At 38.1% G+C, this 16,165-nt stretch overlaps 1 protein-coding gene across 1 annotated transcript; it reads left to right on the forward strand.

Annotated features, from left to right (window-relative positions):
* Window positions 1–3,927: 3,927 nt before the first annotated feature.
* On the forward strand, window positions 3,928–14,801 carry dph5 (diphthamide biosynthesis 5). The gene is made up of 7 exons (XM_082138254.1): window positions 3,928–4,285; window positions 5,402–5,526; window positions 6,515–6,623; window positions 9,159–9,279; window positions 10,730–10,769; window positions 13,773–13,876; window positions 14,056–14,801. The coding sequence occupies exons 1-7, from the start codon at window positions 4,151–4,153 to the stop codon at window positions 14,286–14,288; spliced, it is 867 nt and encodes a 288-aa protein (XP_081994380.1). The 5' UTR covers window positions 3,928–4,150; the 3' UTR covers window positions 14,289–14,801.
* The last annotated feature ends 1,364 nt before the right edge of the window (window positions 14,802–16,165 follow it).

The following is a 16,165-nucleotide window of genomic DNA, read 5'->3' on the forward strand; positions in this document are numbered from 1 at the left end:
CTTGGTAAGTCCTGAGATACTTCATGACCTGAATTACTTCTAGCAGAAGCTAAAAGAAGCAAATATCTTAATTGTTTCTCCAAGACACCATTGATTGAAGGCAGAGAAAATTGAGATATTTGTCTCATCTAGAGTTTAAAAAGAGATCTCAACATTGTCTCAAACTGTGCTCAGTCAGACTCCAATTCTACACTCAAAAGTCTCATAAACATTCAAATTTTTTTTTTCCTAAACCAAATGATCTATTCACATTCATTTTAAACACTGTACTCTTGCTTTAGGTCAACAATTGTCTCAAAAATGTCTATATATATTTTTAACAGAATATATACATATATACATCATTTGTATAATTTCGAATACAATTTCTGATTTTGCCGGTTTAATGTGACCCGGACATTTTCGTGACATTCACCCAATTAGTTCCCAACAAGACGATTTCGAAGTCACAGCAGTGATTTGATTTATTGGTCCAAAGAAACCCCAAATTCCCACCCCTTCACGCCTATCTCAACCTCTCCTCTGTTAATCTAGTGGCACCAGGTCCTCTGAGCTGATGTTAAGGTGGTACAACCAGACCCTGGCACTGACAAACAGTTAATTTTGCTGTAGGGACCCTCTCTCTTGCCACAGTCCAACCAGATTGGCCCTTTCTGCTGGGACAATTTGCTACTGGCTGACTGGGTCCAAACAAAACCAGGGAAAAGGGAGATGGGTACAAAGGGGGGATCCCAGTGGAAGCTGGCATCGTTCCTCATCCAGAGAAGAGCTCAATGCCCCTTATACACACACAGGGCATCAACAGAAACATTACATAATGTTGCACTCAGAAATCGGTGGAAAAATTAGAGCTGTTTCTCACTCGGGATTGGGAACTAACGTGGGATTTTTGTAAAAATGTTTCTACATTTTTTGGGTCAATTTTATATGGGCTCATACTGCACAAATTCAAGAAATTAAACAGAGTTTTAAAGAAATATGCAACGGAAAAAAAGTACATGTTCGGTTCCTCCAGTATGCCTTAGAAGTACATGACAAGTACGCAAGATCCAGGCGCCTCATTCCTTCCTTCCTTCCTTTTTTCCCCCTTCTCCTCTCTCTCTCCCACCCCCAATTTTCCCACCATTTGCGCAAAGTAAATTCTCATTAAGAACCAAATTGTTTTCAGATGCTGGCCTGGTCCGGTTGCCGTAGCAACGAGCTGGGAGGCAGCGAGCAGCGTTGGCAGTGGAATGGACAGCACCGGATCCAAAGCCCACAGTGCAAAAAAACCAAAAAAAAAAACCCTCTCTTTGCCAGGCTCCACTAAGCCCATTCTGCCTGGCACAATGCAGACTGACGGAATCCATTCTGCTCTTTACAAATGGTGAGGAAGCTCCACTGGAGAGGCCTCGAGACGAGTCATATGTTTTCACACATACCTCAGTCTGAGATGTGCTTAACACGTCAGTTTGAGTGAGGCAAACAACAACGCCTCTTAGTAAACACAATGATAGATCACTTTGCATAACAACGACAATGTACTTGTACATATGACAATAAAGCACAACCATACTCTACAAAAAAAAAGTCCTTTCTTTTACTCTTCACTACTATATTTTACTCTACTATACTTTTAAAATATATTTACTATACATTATCGCCATTTTAAAATATTCTTCTCTTTTTTTATTTACTGTTTTATTTTACTTGCACTACTCTAAAATTAAAAATAAAGGTGCTGTCAAATCGATTAACGGCGATTAATCACATCTACCATAAAAGTTTTGTTTACATAATATATATGTCTGTGTATATATATTATTATATTTATATATATATTATATATATATATATATGTATGTATGTGTGTATACTGTATATATACACACACATATATATTTATATATATACATATATATATATATTATATACACACATGTATATATATACACATATATAAACAATATACACACATATGTATACTGTATGTGTGTGTATACAGACACACACACACACTCAGACATACAGTATATATGTAATATATATATATAATATATTCACATACACACATATATATATATATATATTATGTAAAAAAAAGTTTATGTTATATGCGATTAATCGCGGTTAATCAAATTGACAGCACTAAAGATTAAAAATAAAATAGTACAGAGTCCCTAAAGGTACATGGTGATGGAAAAAATATTAAAAATATATTTCAATAATTTTGAACACAGAAGTTTTGCGTTCCCCCAAGAAATTTTGCGTTCGCTCAATAAACCTTTGCGTTCCCCCAATAAACTTTGCGTATGCTTGCAAAACCTTTGCGTTCCCCCAAGAAAATGCATTTACTCGCAGAAAGTTTGCGTTTGCTTGCAAAATGTTTGCTTTCCCTTGTCAAACTTTTGCGTTCCTCCAAGAAATGTTTTTTTGAGATTTCCAGAAGGAGCTGTGCTTGACTTGAAATAGCTTCCTGGAGGCGTGGCCAAGATGGCCGACTTGCTCAATTCATATGGATTAGTTTTACGATCTCTTAATGAACTTTTTGAAGTGTCAAATTGCATAACTGTCAATTTAGGGACATAAATCTCTTTGATTTGATTAAATACCTTCATTTGTGTTTCGAAGATTAACGAATGCCTTACAGGTTTGGAACAACATGAGGGTGAGTAAATGATGATATAACTTTTTGGGTGAACTATCCCTTTAAGAGACTTTGTCCAATCAAGTGTCCTTTGCTAAATAAAACAGATAGACCTAAATAATTGTGTCAATCAGCACAGCCTGAAAAATCTGACATGACTTTGTTGGACTTCAAGTTCAATGGGGGTGGAAACCAGATGGTCCATGAGCCTTTAGGGCTTGTAAGCCTTATATTTAGATTAAGACCTTTGACTGCACTCTGTGTTCATTCATTACAGGTATCAGCTGTCTATAACAAAAGGTCCTCACCCTAATTCACAGCCTATTAACCTACAAATAAAACGGGTCAAGCTCATGGTCCACTAAACCATGGTTATTAAGTACCATGGATTTATCCCAAATCACATTATGAGTCATAGTACAGCTTCACACAGTCATACATACAACACATAGACAACAAGGGAATTATTTTCACATCATTATTATTAAGATTTATGCAAATTTTTTCAAGCAATCCAAACAATCATAAATCCATAAAGTGATGAAAAACATCCTGGAATCTGCAACATAGAAAAAGTGCTACTCCAAATACTAAAAGCGCTGCACAAAACATAAATCAACAGCACATAAAGAAAAATTTAATTGCATTATATGGTATTTGGGGAAGATTGTGTGCACGTTTTTCTTCATAATGTTTCTCTGCAATTTGAGGGTGAAACGGATGGCTTTACAGAGTAAACAAACAGAAAACAGCACAGTAAATAGCCCTGAACTTGGCAATTATTCATCATTTTGAACTAAACTACACAATATGGTTGTAATTGCACAATGTCTGAATGTGTGGTTTTAAGGTTAGTGAGAGTTTGCCCATTAAACACCTAGAATTTATTCTAAATCAGTGTTTTGGGAGCTGTGTGGAAATTATAGGTCACACAAAGACACGTGCTAAAATTACAAAATTACAATTTAGTTAGTAAAGTTATACAGATGTCTGCTCAGTATAAACTACACTAATATTTGTTCAAACCTTTCTATTATATAATATATTTAAATGTAGCCTATATATAGGCTATATACTAATTAAATATATATTCAAATATATGCCTATTATAATATATGAACAAATATGAACATTTTATACATATTATTTTAACTTTAAAATAACTTAATGGCAATTATTAACTGTGCACCACATCCTAGACACAATAAATGTGATTTTAAATGAACGTCTAGTTCACTCCAGTTTATTATGTTTCTATGGTTACAGCACGCGACATTGTCGTGAAGTAGTCTATGCTTTACGGCAGTGGTTGTCAGTAGCTCCATGTGGCACCATGTGAGTGCTGAATAACAGTGAAACTCAATGTATTCTGCAAGCTTTTTAGTGTCTGATAAAATATCGCGAAACAGTATATTGACAGACAACTCTTTTCCATTCTTTAAAGCGCTCCTTAATGTGTTCTTTTGTGATTTAGCCTTTTAGCGACGGGTAACGGTGAAACCTGCTGTGTTCTCTGATCTAGAGATGTTGTATTTCATCGGTCTCGGGCTGGGCGATGCTAAAGACATCACTGTCAAAGGTTTAGAGATCATCCGACAGTGTAGTCGCGTTTATTTGGAGGCTTACACGTCCATACTGACCGTCGGGAAGGAAGCTTTGGTATGTGGATCATTAAACATATTATTAGGTCTGAATCTTGACGGTTGACAGCTCGATATATATCTCGATGAAGACTATGATTGCATTTTGAAATATTGCTGTAATTTGAGACCGAAGATGGAGAGATAGTAACGTTACGTGCCAGGAATATGCAGGTTGATGACAAATGATGCTTGCAATGATCTAATATTTTTTTTAAACTAGTTTAAAACACACATGCCATGAAATGTGATATTTGTGTTCATCACTTTTTCAAATATCTCTGAAAAGTTTTATTACATATTCTACTAAAAAATTATTTATTGATTCTAAAATAAGAATTTTTCATGAAAAAATAAAATAAACACATTTTTCAAGGCTAAAAATGTTTTAGAAATAATTGAATCATGAACATTAAGAATATATATTTTTTTGGTTACTCAGTTTGACCTGAACTAGCCGTGGCTTTTCATAAAAGGTCAAAATATGTGATATTTTGAAGGACTGTACTGACTCTCTGTGATGTCATTTCCTCTTTAATAGTTTTCTTGTCACTTGACAACAAAATGACTTCCTGCATGTTGGTTACCCCATACTGATATGGCGGACAAAAGTTTTTCTGATATTAAGTATTTTGTAAGCAGTGATAATATAAGGTTATGCAACCGTACTTAACCCAATATTTAATTTTTAATATTTAATATTTTTTTTTTTTATAAATAAATAAAATGTGTACACCACTCTAGACATTCTGGACTATTTCGGAGTGTAGGCCACACATAAATATCAGAAGTAATATGAATTCCATGTTTAATATTTTGAGAATCAAAACTATTTTAAATGAAATCAGTACCAGTAAAAAAATTTCCCTTTGCTTTCATGGTTTGTTTCAACTGTCCAATAAGAAATTCAATTATATTTATTTTTATTATTTTTATTTTTAATCATATTAATTATACTTACAAATATAATGTTATTAAATTATTATACTTATCCGCACAATTAATATCAAACATTTAAGCCTAAAGTGCTTAGAGTGCTTAAAGTGCAACACTGATATGAAAACCCACATGTGAAACATTTGAATCATCTGAAATATTGATGTATTTCTGCTGCTGCCATTGCTTTCTGTCTCAGGAGAAGTATTATGGGCGCGAGTTGCTGCTGGCAGACAGAGACATGGTGGAACAACAGGCGGATGAGATCCTGAAGGGAGCAGATGTCAGTGATGTGGCGTTCCTGGTGGTTGGTGATCCTTTTGGGTAAGACTAACACACTACTTCAGAATCTACAACAACCAGTCTCCGCTGTTAAAGAAATATTTGATCCATATGTACAACTACAAACTTGACCTGAACTAAAACATCCGGTCAGACTGTTTAGGAGGATTTACCCTCAACAATATAGTTGGCAACTTTCATTTGTGGTTTCTGTGCATATTTGTCATATGATGTTTTGAGTCACTCTGACATTGCCATCACTTAAACCACAATACCACAAGTGCAATGACTTAACAGGAAATTTTAATTCAGATGTTGCACAAGCTTTTATTGGAAAGCTTTGTCACAAGCCTATTCATCAAAAAATGAAAAAAAGATATTACATGAGAAATTGGAGGAAATGTTCAGACTTGTTTGGTTCATTTCGATTCTGATAATGCCCTTAAGTGCACTTATTTCCCTTTCAACCAAAAGTATAAAAAAACTACAAAAAACCCATCAGAATACACTTCTTACAGCCTAATTGTAGATAAATAATGTAAATGTTTCCTATTATTCCGAATATTTGAACCACGGAGTGGTTGAGCACCAATGCTCTGGGCTGCAATGTTATCAGTCTTACGATTAGTGGGATGTGGACGCCTGAGGTCTGGGTACTTTGGGAACTTTCCAGAAGAGATGAGCTAATTACGCCGCACTTTCCCGTCTCTATCGTTTCTAGTCACGGTTGCGAAGTGTTTGGCTCCAGCGTTTTTCCATCTAAACCACCAAAACCCACAAAGCTGGGAGGAGGGATGGGGGTCTGACTCCTCATTTTGCTGCACTTAAGAATGTGTGGGTTTAATAAAATGTAATGATATATTCAAGATCGAAAAGGATAAGCGTTTGTGGCGCAATTTGGATTACTTCCAAATTGTAAACCGCACAACACATTAGTAAGAAAAGATGTTGACAAGTAGCCAATCTGCGGTTGGCGCATATTTTGGATTAATGTACGCAAAACAATAAATACATTTTTGCTTCTCTCCAGGGCCACAACTCACAGCGACCTGGTTCTGCGAGCGCTGAATGCTGGGATACAGTATCGCGTTATCCACAACGCCTCCATCATGAACGCGGTGGGCTGCTGTGGATTGCAGGTACTTTTCCCGCACTTTGGCGAATTTTCACAGGCGAAATCCAGTCATTTCAATAGGAATCTACGAATTGTGAATTTCGTGTCAGGGCGAGATATTTCCCCACTGACTGGTTCAAATCGGTCATGCAAATTAGCTGCGCTGACTAACAAAAAGCTGCTTGGTTTGAAATTGACGCCTTTGTCAGTTGTGCTTCATACATCGCCATACAAAAGTTTTCCGAAATGTCGCTAATGTGACCGCACCTTCCCCGTGGTGTCATTGTCAACATGTACTTTCCAGAGAACGTAATTTGCTTTTGCGCATCATTCGTGCCCAGTCTCGCGTGAAAATGATCAAACGGCATTACGGCCTTTGTGCTGTAGGCGTCCCAGCGGAGTCTATCAACGAAGCCTTGTGGCCATCAATAACAGCCCCCTGTATTGACCTGTCAGGGCAGCTTTGTGTACCAAGAGGCCCCAGATGCCGCCCTAAGCTCACGATGGGCATTTTCAGTTGATCTGAGATCAGTGGCTCCATTTCTAAAGGATATTATTTAGGTAGGAAAAGCAGGTCCTAAATCATCTACCGCAGCTGCCGCTCTCAGCTACAGAGGTTAACACACACTTTGCAATTACTGTTTTGGGTGCAGATTAAGATGCGCCAATTGGACTCAATCAACAAATAGGGATGCCAGAAAAAAGCATGACATTCCCCAACCCATGTGTGTAACTATCTGTTACCCAAAACACGAATTATTGTATTTGAAGGATTAGTTTTGGTCTACTTCCCCATGACCAGGTAGTGGATTCTGAATGACGTCTTAAGTCATAACGAAGTGGAAGTAGCGACAGATCTTTTCCTCTGTAAGGCGGATCTGAATGCGAGCTTGCAGTCGATTGTAAGAAAGGGGCGGAGTTTAACCGGACAAAATGATTGGAGGAGTCCAGCATACATCACTAGAGTGAAGTCTGACGTTTCGACGGATCATTGTGACATTTTGATTACAAATTACGAGGTCAAAACAAAATTTTTATAATGAAACATGCAAAAAAAAAAAGATATTTCATGCTGAATTCATAGGGATATTTCACATGGAAAATGTAACTTCTGTCCTCATTTCATTCCAAACCTGATTGACTTCCTTTTGCTGAACACAAAAGATATTTTGAAGAATGTTTCAAACGTTCAACTGTCCATACCATTAAAGTCAATGGGGTATGATGTTGTTGTTTTGAAAAAAACGCCAGACAAGTAGTTTATTTTATGGATGATTTGTAAAGAAGGACTACACATATATTCAAACGCACTTACCTTTGGACTGAACACGTAATGCGCATGTGCACGACGTCTGCGTTTTCGCAGGTTTGCGTTTTTAAGGTTTGCGCGGAGATAACGGTTAATCGTTTGCACCTTCAAACCTATTTCAGGGAGTGTGTGTTCTCGAGACACCAGGCACTGTTGTTGTGCGGATTAGCGGGCCGGAGCGCGTTGGTTTCCTTTTAGAACGGTGTTGTGTTAGCAACACTAAGTTAATAACTAATGATCTTCGCAACAGAAGTGAATCATACAATCAAAACTAACTTTAGCTGGACAGTAGGTGACTTGACTTGACTTGACTTGTTTTGGACCCCATTGAGTTTCATTGTATGGACAAAAAAACGCCAGATATTTTTCAAAATATCGTCTTTACTTATTAGACTATCAACATGCTAAAACCTACTGAGCCCCACACATAACATGTGACAAAAAAAGATGTAGTGGGCATGAATTAAGAATTGGTTCACACTTTGTGGCCATGTTTTCTTAAATAATTCCCTCGTTTTAGTTATATTGTTCGACAAACATATTAATTCATTCCCTTGTTTAGTTGAATTGAGTCCACATTGTACTAAATTGTTCCTACGTTTTAATTTAATTACACCATTTCCACAATTTAACTAAAACTAGGGAACAAATTCCAGATTTTTGGTTACGATATCTTATTTCTTTCCCCCAACATATCACCTCGTAAAAACTATCTCCATGAAGTTGTGACTCTAAATTTCATCCCTTTAAATCATCACAACTGAATTTATTAGAGCTAAGCAAAAATAAATGCATCTAGGTCACTAATCTAACCTAAACTAACTGACTAGGTTGGATGTTTGATGACTTCATCCCTACCTATGTGTTGGGTCCAGTGTTATTTTAGAGCATCAAGTTAAACAAATTGAAAATGAGTAATGTTGGTAACTAGCTGAATTAAAATCATTTGTGTTTTATTACAGATAACAATTTTGGTCATGGTTTTAGTTTCAGTTATCTATAATAACCCTGGTTGGGTCATATCGGACTAATATGTGCTTTACAAGGTCTGTAGAACGTAAAGTAACCGTAATGACACTTTGTTGTGTCAGCTGTGCGGCACTCTAGTGTTTATAATGATGTCATGCTTACTGAATAACAGGAAGCACCTTGTCGCTGAAACGGAGCTGAAAATGGTCTACATTAACACACTGAAGCATAGATGCTGTGCGAGTAAAATAAATCTGAACGTGATTGCGTTTTCCTCCTTAGCTCTACAACTTTGGTGAGACAGTGTCCATTGTGTTTTGGACGGACACGTGGAGACCCGAGAGCTTCTATGATAAGATCAAGAAGAACAGGGATATGGGCCTGCACACGCTGTGCCTGCTGGGTAAGCACTCCCTTCAAGTCTTTGTGAACGTGATGTTATATTTAGATAGAAAGTTATATGGTGCCGTGCAATTGGCATGCTCTCCGGTCTGTCCCGTAGCTCACATGTCCCCAAGCAATTATCCAAGCATGCATGTTTGTTGCATCTTTAATAGTCACTGTAGCAACGAATGTGTCAAAACCAGATGCGACGACCCCCGTATTTTGACGTCCCGTCAAATAGGCTTTTCCCTTCAGGGGGCACATTAAACTTGGACCCGTTGCAAATGCTTTGGTACCCCCAAGGCAGATGGTAGCAAATAAATTACGTTTAAATCTGTGTGCCGTAGAGATTTCCAGCCAACTCTCAATAAACCCCCAAAAGTACCAGTGGGATTTCCCAGTGGAAGGCGTCTTTGGTAATGAATGTTGGTAAAATCGAAGTCTACAGATTGATTGTCGTGTCTCATTGGATGGCGGGACCAGAGGAGGTGTGGTGGGAGTCCCCAGGTGCTTCCCAGCTGAGGACTCGGAGAGCAAGAGCCAGGACCAAAATGAGCAAGAGAGGAGGGATCAGTGTTATTAACCTCATTATTCAAAAGCAAACAGAGGGAGGCGGGGATCGGACACCCCCCCTTCCACCCTTGGCCGCAAGTGCGCTTATCTAACACAATAACCCGCAGACACAACAAAAGCACACACACAGACAAAACACAAAGACTATACGCTGCATCCATTCATCATAATGTTGCTAACAAGACATGGGCTATTCATCAAGCTGGCAAATATTGGTCAATTTATTTGCTGATGTTTCTAAATTATTTTCAAAGTAAGATTTGGAAATCTAATAAAATTTAGGCAAATATAGTGTCTACTCCCAACATAGTCAGATCATTCTGTTTCAAAATGTGGCATTTGCACAGCAACTACAGCCACGTCAATAATTTTTTTTTATTCATTATGCCAATATTCTGATTTCTGTTTATTCCCCCAAATCTAATTTCTTAATAACGATTTTTTCTGGTATATAGCTTACTAATTTAAATAATCTTTTTCAAAGTTGGAAGGTAAAAAACTTGGACGTAAGCTTTGCTATTCTAAAATGCATTCAAAAGAAAGTAGCAAACAAAGGAAGCAAACTATTTGACTGTAGCCGAAGTCTAGCCTTGAACTTTCATCTGATTGCTGTTATTCCTGAACATTTTGAGGTTAACATCGATGCTTTCGGTGTAGACATGGTGTGAGAACATGACGGGTCATGATTTGTACATTTGTCTTTGCTTTGTTCTCAATATGGGCCTCTCTCAGGTGCAGTCTGAAAATGTACTTAACTCCAGACTGCGTGGGGTTAACAGCGCCAGATGGAGGGGCGACCTACTATTTATGATGTGACAGTAACATCCAGAGAGGCCTAGTTTATAAAACCCAAGCTTATTGTATCGTACGGCACTTACAACTCCCCTATTTCGCAGATATCAAAGTCAAAGAGCAGTCCATGGAGAATTTAATGAGGTAAGACTCTCATTTTCTGATTTTCTGTGGGGATGAGGGGGTTCTGCAGATTTATATCAAGTCTGTGGTGCTTTTCCGGGAGGGTCGATTTGTGGTTTGCAGCAGACATTGAGTTAACATTCATGTGAGTTGCAGGGGGGCACACTGGTGAAGCTGGAAAAAAATAACAACAGTAAAAACTGTGGCTGCTTGTTTGACTTGGACGCATGATATGTTATCATGGACCTTCCCTGGGCCGCCTCCAGATCTGCCACATTATAATTTTCCCATCTGAAGCCTTCAGACATGTTTTATCGGCAATAGGGAACTTCATCCTCTGCTTTCAAACTTGAACTCGAAGTCTTTCCGAAGAACCTTCACTGGTGTTGAACTTGAGTTATTTCTCCTCATAGAAGATGGCTGTTAACTCCTTGCTCTCTCCTTGGTGTCCTATAATTATCTCCCCCCATGGTTGCGTACTTTGTGTAATTTTATATCCAATCCACATAAACCCCAAATGGGTTTTAGTGTTCCACTATGTACGCTATAAGGAGACGAGCATTAGGCCTGGTGCGTGTTCACTGTTCAAGGCTGGAAAGTGTGCTAATGTCTCCCAGATTTATTGGCACTGTTGTACCATTACTCGGAAATGGAATAACCATATGCTGCATGGTTTTGGTCACAGTCAGATGCTTGTCCAGTGAGGTTGATGCCCTTCACTGCAGGGAGGGGGAAACGGCCCCAAAAAGAAATTCAAAGCATGTTTCCAGCTTCTTCAAGTTGCCTGATTTCATCAAGGATGGATGGCTAGTGCACCTTAAGTAAAGCATGCAAAGTATTTGACTTCAAAGCTCAGATGTAAATCGCATTAATGGGCATCTTCTTGCTCAGGGTTCTGGGACCAACTGCAACTTCAAGTTACCTGCGCATTAAAGGGATAGTTCACCCAAAAATGAAAATTCTGTCATCATTTACTCAACTTGACGGGTGAGTAAATGATGACAGAATTTTTTAATGGGAGACACCCCAGGTGAATAGGAAACAAAAATTAACTAATAGATATCAGCATGAAACTTCCCCAGTTGATTACTGACATTAAGACAAATATCTTTTGTATTACAAGTTTTTAAGAATATTTATGTTTAAATATGCAAATTAGGTATTATCTCATTAAAAATGCACTAATTTACATATATTTCCAGAAGAGAAATCTGAACATTGGATAAAGCCAGATTCTTGTTTCATTTTGTTGACATATTAGAGTCAAAGGTTTTTACAGAGGGGATTTTGGATATCTCTTTTTATCACTCCATTAATCAGAAAAATCCAGTTTCGCCCCGTTTTTAGTTATAAAATGTTGTATAAATAAGAATCTGAACGATATATGAACAAACCCCTCTGTAAAAACCTTAAGAATATAGATAGGAATACAACTGGAAAGTTTGGGTATGAGTATGAGAAAAAAAAACATTTTGAGAAAACGGCCTTTAAAGGGATACTTCAGGATTTAGCCTTAAGCTTTGTATTAGTAGAAAACCTGTAGTATTTTCGTATTACCGTGCTTTCTACCCTCATATCCCCCTGAGACGAGAGATTTATGTATTTTTTGGCCAGAGGCTGAAGACTACAGCCAGTAGTAGGGGCTGTCCCGCATGTTTTCAAACCGCCCATAGAGAGTGGGATCTCACTCACAGAATGTACAAATAGTGTCAGCCATCTTTCTTTGGAAGCTAAGCTAGCAGGCTCTTGTTCTGTGGAGAAAGCTGAGTAGTAGGGGTTACCATCCTCTTTTTCCCGGACATGTCCGGACGTCGAGATCGTCCAAAATGTCTGGGATTCGGCTTTTGCTTTCTGCAGTCGCCATACATTGTTTACATGCACACCTTTTGTTTCCTGCTCATCGGTAATCACGCCACCGGCCTCTCATCGTTCTCCCACGGCCCTCAGTCCTGTCCTGCTCGCCACAATAAACATAATGAATGGCGACTGTAGAACGCAAAAGCCGAATCCAGGACATTTTGGGCGATCCCGGGTAGACTCGAGTCGTCACGGAGACTCTCTAGTAGCCTAGCCTTGTTGTTTAACTGTTGCGCTCTCTTACCGGTAGGCGTGGCTTTGGAGTGGCCTCCTAGGGCAGCGAAGCAAGTGCATTCTGGGAGTTGTTGTCTTTCATCCACATACTTTTCTCAGTCTAGAAAGCTCCAAATTCAAAAATTATTTCACATTTCTTCTACATAAATGATCCATTTTAAATACACATTCATCTTTCCAGAGGTGAAGTATCCCTTTAAAGATTTTTATTGTAAAAATTGATACTTTTTTAGTGGAAACAACTATTTACTGACAAAATATCTTATCAAATCATTAGCAATCAACAATACAAACCACATAAAATACATCAAAACTTATATAACATAGCATTTATGGTCTTCAACTAAACAGAACCCCAGTGAAAAACAGTCAAAAACACACTCTGGAAATGTCAGAGCACGTCACGTGATGCATCTGAACGAATCACGTGTCAGAAATTGACATCAGCCAATGAGATTTCGCTTTTAGAGTTAAATGCCCCATTGTACTTTCACGATTGGTTGCTGATAAAAAGGAAATGACCATATTTGGATCTGACAGCATTGTACAGGAGAGAGAGAGCTTTCCAACGGTATATGTGATGACAGTGTGCAGACAGCGATCGCGGAGCAGCGGGATGATTTAGAACGGCAACTTTTGTTGAATTTAGGAGAAATCTACAGACTCAAATAGACAAAGTGTAGTAAAATAAAGACCTAAATGTGTATTTCTGACTTTTTTTCACCACAAGTCTGAAAGAAGACATGTTATTGAAGACAAATAGTCCAAAATCTCAAAATTGACCAGTGAAAAAAAACCCGATGTTTTTGCCTGCCGTGTCTCGCCTTAACAGCTCAGATCTAATTTCAAGACTGTCAGGGATTGAGACAAATTAATAGAAGACACCAGACACTTCTGCTCACTTTAAAGTTTACAAGTCCACTTTGTTTCCAGGGGTCGAAAGATTTACGAGCCTCCCAGGTACATGACTGTCGCTCAGGCAGCTGAGCAACTCCTGGAGATTCTACAGAACAGACGGGATCGTGGCGAGGAACTGGGTAAGAAACTCTCGCAAACCTTTCTGAATTGCATGAAAACCTAAAATGAATTCTGTGGTTGAACCATCTGGACGTCTGGCCAGCTTTTAGACACTGGCAAGCATTGACGGAAAATTGAATTAGATTTGATTGAAAGCTTTTTTTCATAGGTTTATCCTATGTTCTTTCTTTCAATGCAGCAATGACTGAAGACACAGTGTGTGTTGGTCTGGCTCGGGTCGGAGCCGAGGACCAGGCCATCCGTTCCGGGACGCTGCGTGAGTTGGCCTCCTGTGACCTGGGAGGACCACTTCACTCAATGATCATCAGTGGACACCTTCACCCTCTGGAGGTGGACATGCTGAAACTCTTCAGCGGTCCCGAGGGATTGAAGACCTTGAAGATGACTGATAGTTCCACATACATTTCCTGATATCCAAGAAGCTTGTGGTCCTGAAGAAGAAAGGTTCACTTCCCAGGACAAGTGGACAGAAGTTGGTCCACATGAGAGGCCAGAGCTGCTGGAGGGTCACAAGAATTCCAGATCAAAGTTTACCACTTTAACCTTTAAGCACCAGTCGGGCCAGAGTTGCAGAAGATTTAGATTGGGAGTGGGATGGTTATTTTGATGTGTGGCAGTCATGTTCATGCTGTCAAAAAAATAAATTATGGAATTATAATAAGAGGAAATGGAAAAGGTTATTGTGGACCAACTGCATCTGGGTTGCATTAGTGCCTATGAAATTGAGCTTTCTTCAAAATTGGCATCATGTTTCTGTACCAAGAGCCTTTCTTAATGGAACTTTCTCAGTAAGAATGTAAATAAGATAAAAGCGAATTTTGAGATTCTTTTGAGCATGTACCCACCCATGTCATAATGGATGAAGATCGATTTTCAAACAATAAAGACACTCATTTCGTTGCCACTGATGACATCAACGCTCAACATGTAGTTTGACTGTTTTCATCTACATCTGTGGTTTTGCTTGTGATCTCTCATTTCATTTCTGTCGGCATGAATTGCATAGAAAGTGAGCCAAGCAATTGTCAAACAAACTTTTGCCTCTTTCTGGTTTGTTTATATAAAGTCAAATTCATAAAACAATTATTGTTTCAAATGAAGGTTATGTGCCGAAAGGGCACACCTTTAAGAAAAAAAACTAGGGGAAAAAGTGGTGTTCTTGTTTTTATGTGATGGGCTTAACTGTTTGAAGAAGTTTTCTACCCACCAAATATTCTTAAGATATATTTGATTGTTTTTAAGAACTTGCGTCGACATGGTGTTGGCCTATTTTGTCGTTCTTTTTTTTTTTTTTTACAGTTTTATATTTCCAGTTAAAGGTATAGCGGAGGATCTTTCCAAATTTTAGATAAGACCCGCCCTCTCCACTTTTTGAAAAGTTTGATTGATTCACCAGAATGATTGACAATTAAGAGGACCAATAGTATAGGTTACCCACCAGGAAGTAAAACATCCTCTGCTATACCTTTAACATTATTTTAAGAAGTAACTGGTTGAAACTGGTTCTGTGATAACACTCTCAAGAATATCCGGTGTGTCTCAAAGAAACATGGTTTATTCTTACAAAGGAGAAGTGCATTTTTTTTTATTGTCTTTATATCCTTTCAGTGGTAGGGTTGAAAACACTGCATTCAACCCATCTGTGAACAATATTGTGGTTCATGAATATTTTACATAACATTAAAGCAATTTTATATAAAGATAAATCTAACATGTTGGTGCAATTTGAATAGCTTGGTAAAAATAAGCTTTAGCAATTGGTTTGACACTTTAATGTGATATTGTCCTGAAACTCATAACCTCAAAATACATAATTGGACCATTCAAAAGCAACCAAACATTTTCATATGTCCTTTCTTCAACTTATTGCAGAACAGAATATTTTTTTGTTTTGCTTAGATTTATAATTACAGCTGAAAACACGAGGTAAAAGGTTTATTTATATGAGAAATTCACTGAAGGAAATCAAGCCATTTTAAACTGGAAAAGGTCTGTGTGTCCAGACAGGACTAAACGATCTTGATTAACTGTTTCCACCTATTACTTGAAAGGAAATAAACAGTAATAGCCTCTGACATTTTACTGCAAATATGTTGAAGTTGGCTTCTGATGCTTGTACCTTCTTTGTGCATAAAAAAAAAAGTGCAATTGGAGTTTAACGATTTCCATTCAAGTCGTTCATCAGATTTATGTTTGAAACCAGCTGCTACCTTGTCGTTCTGTTGATATGAGGTTTTAGAAACTTTTTCATACAAACTTTACACCATGCATTAAACAGCAAAGCCAAA

Source organism: Leuciscus leuciscus, assembly GCF_965113295.1.
Source record: "Leuciscus leuciscus genome assembly, chromosome: 15".
NCBI lineage: Eukaryota > Metazoa > Chordata > Actinopteri > Cypriniformes > Leuciscidae > Leuciscus > Leuciscus leuciscus.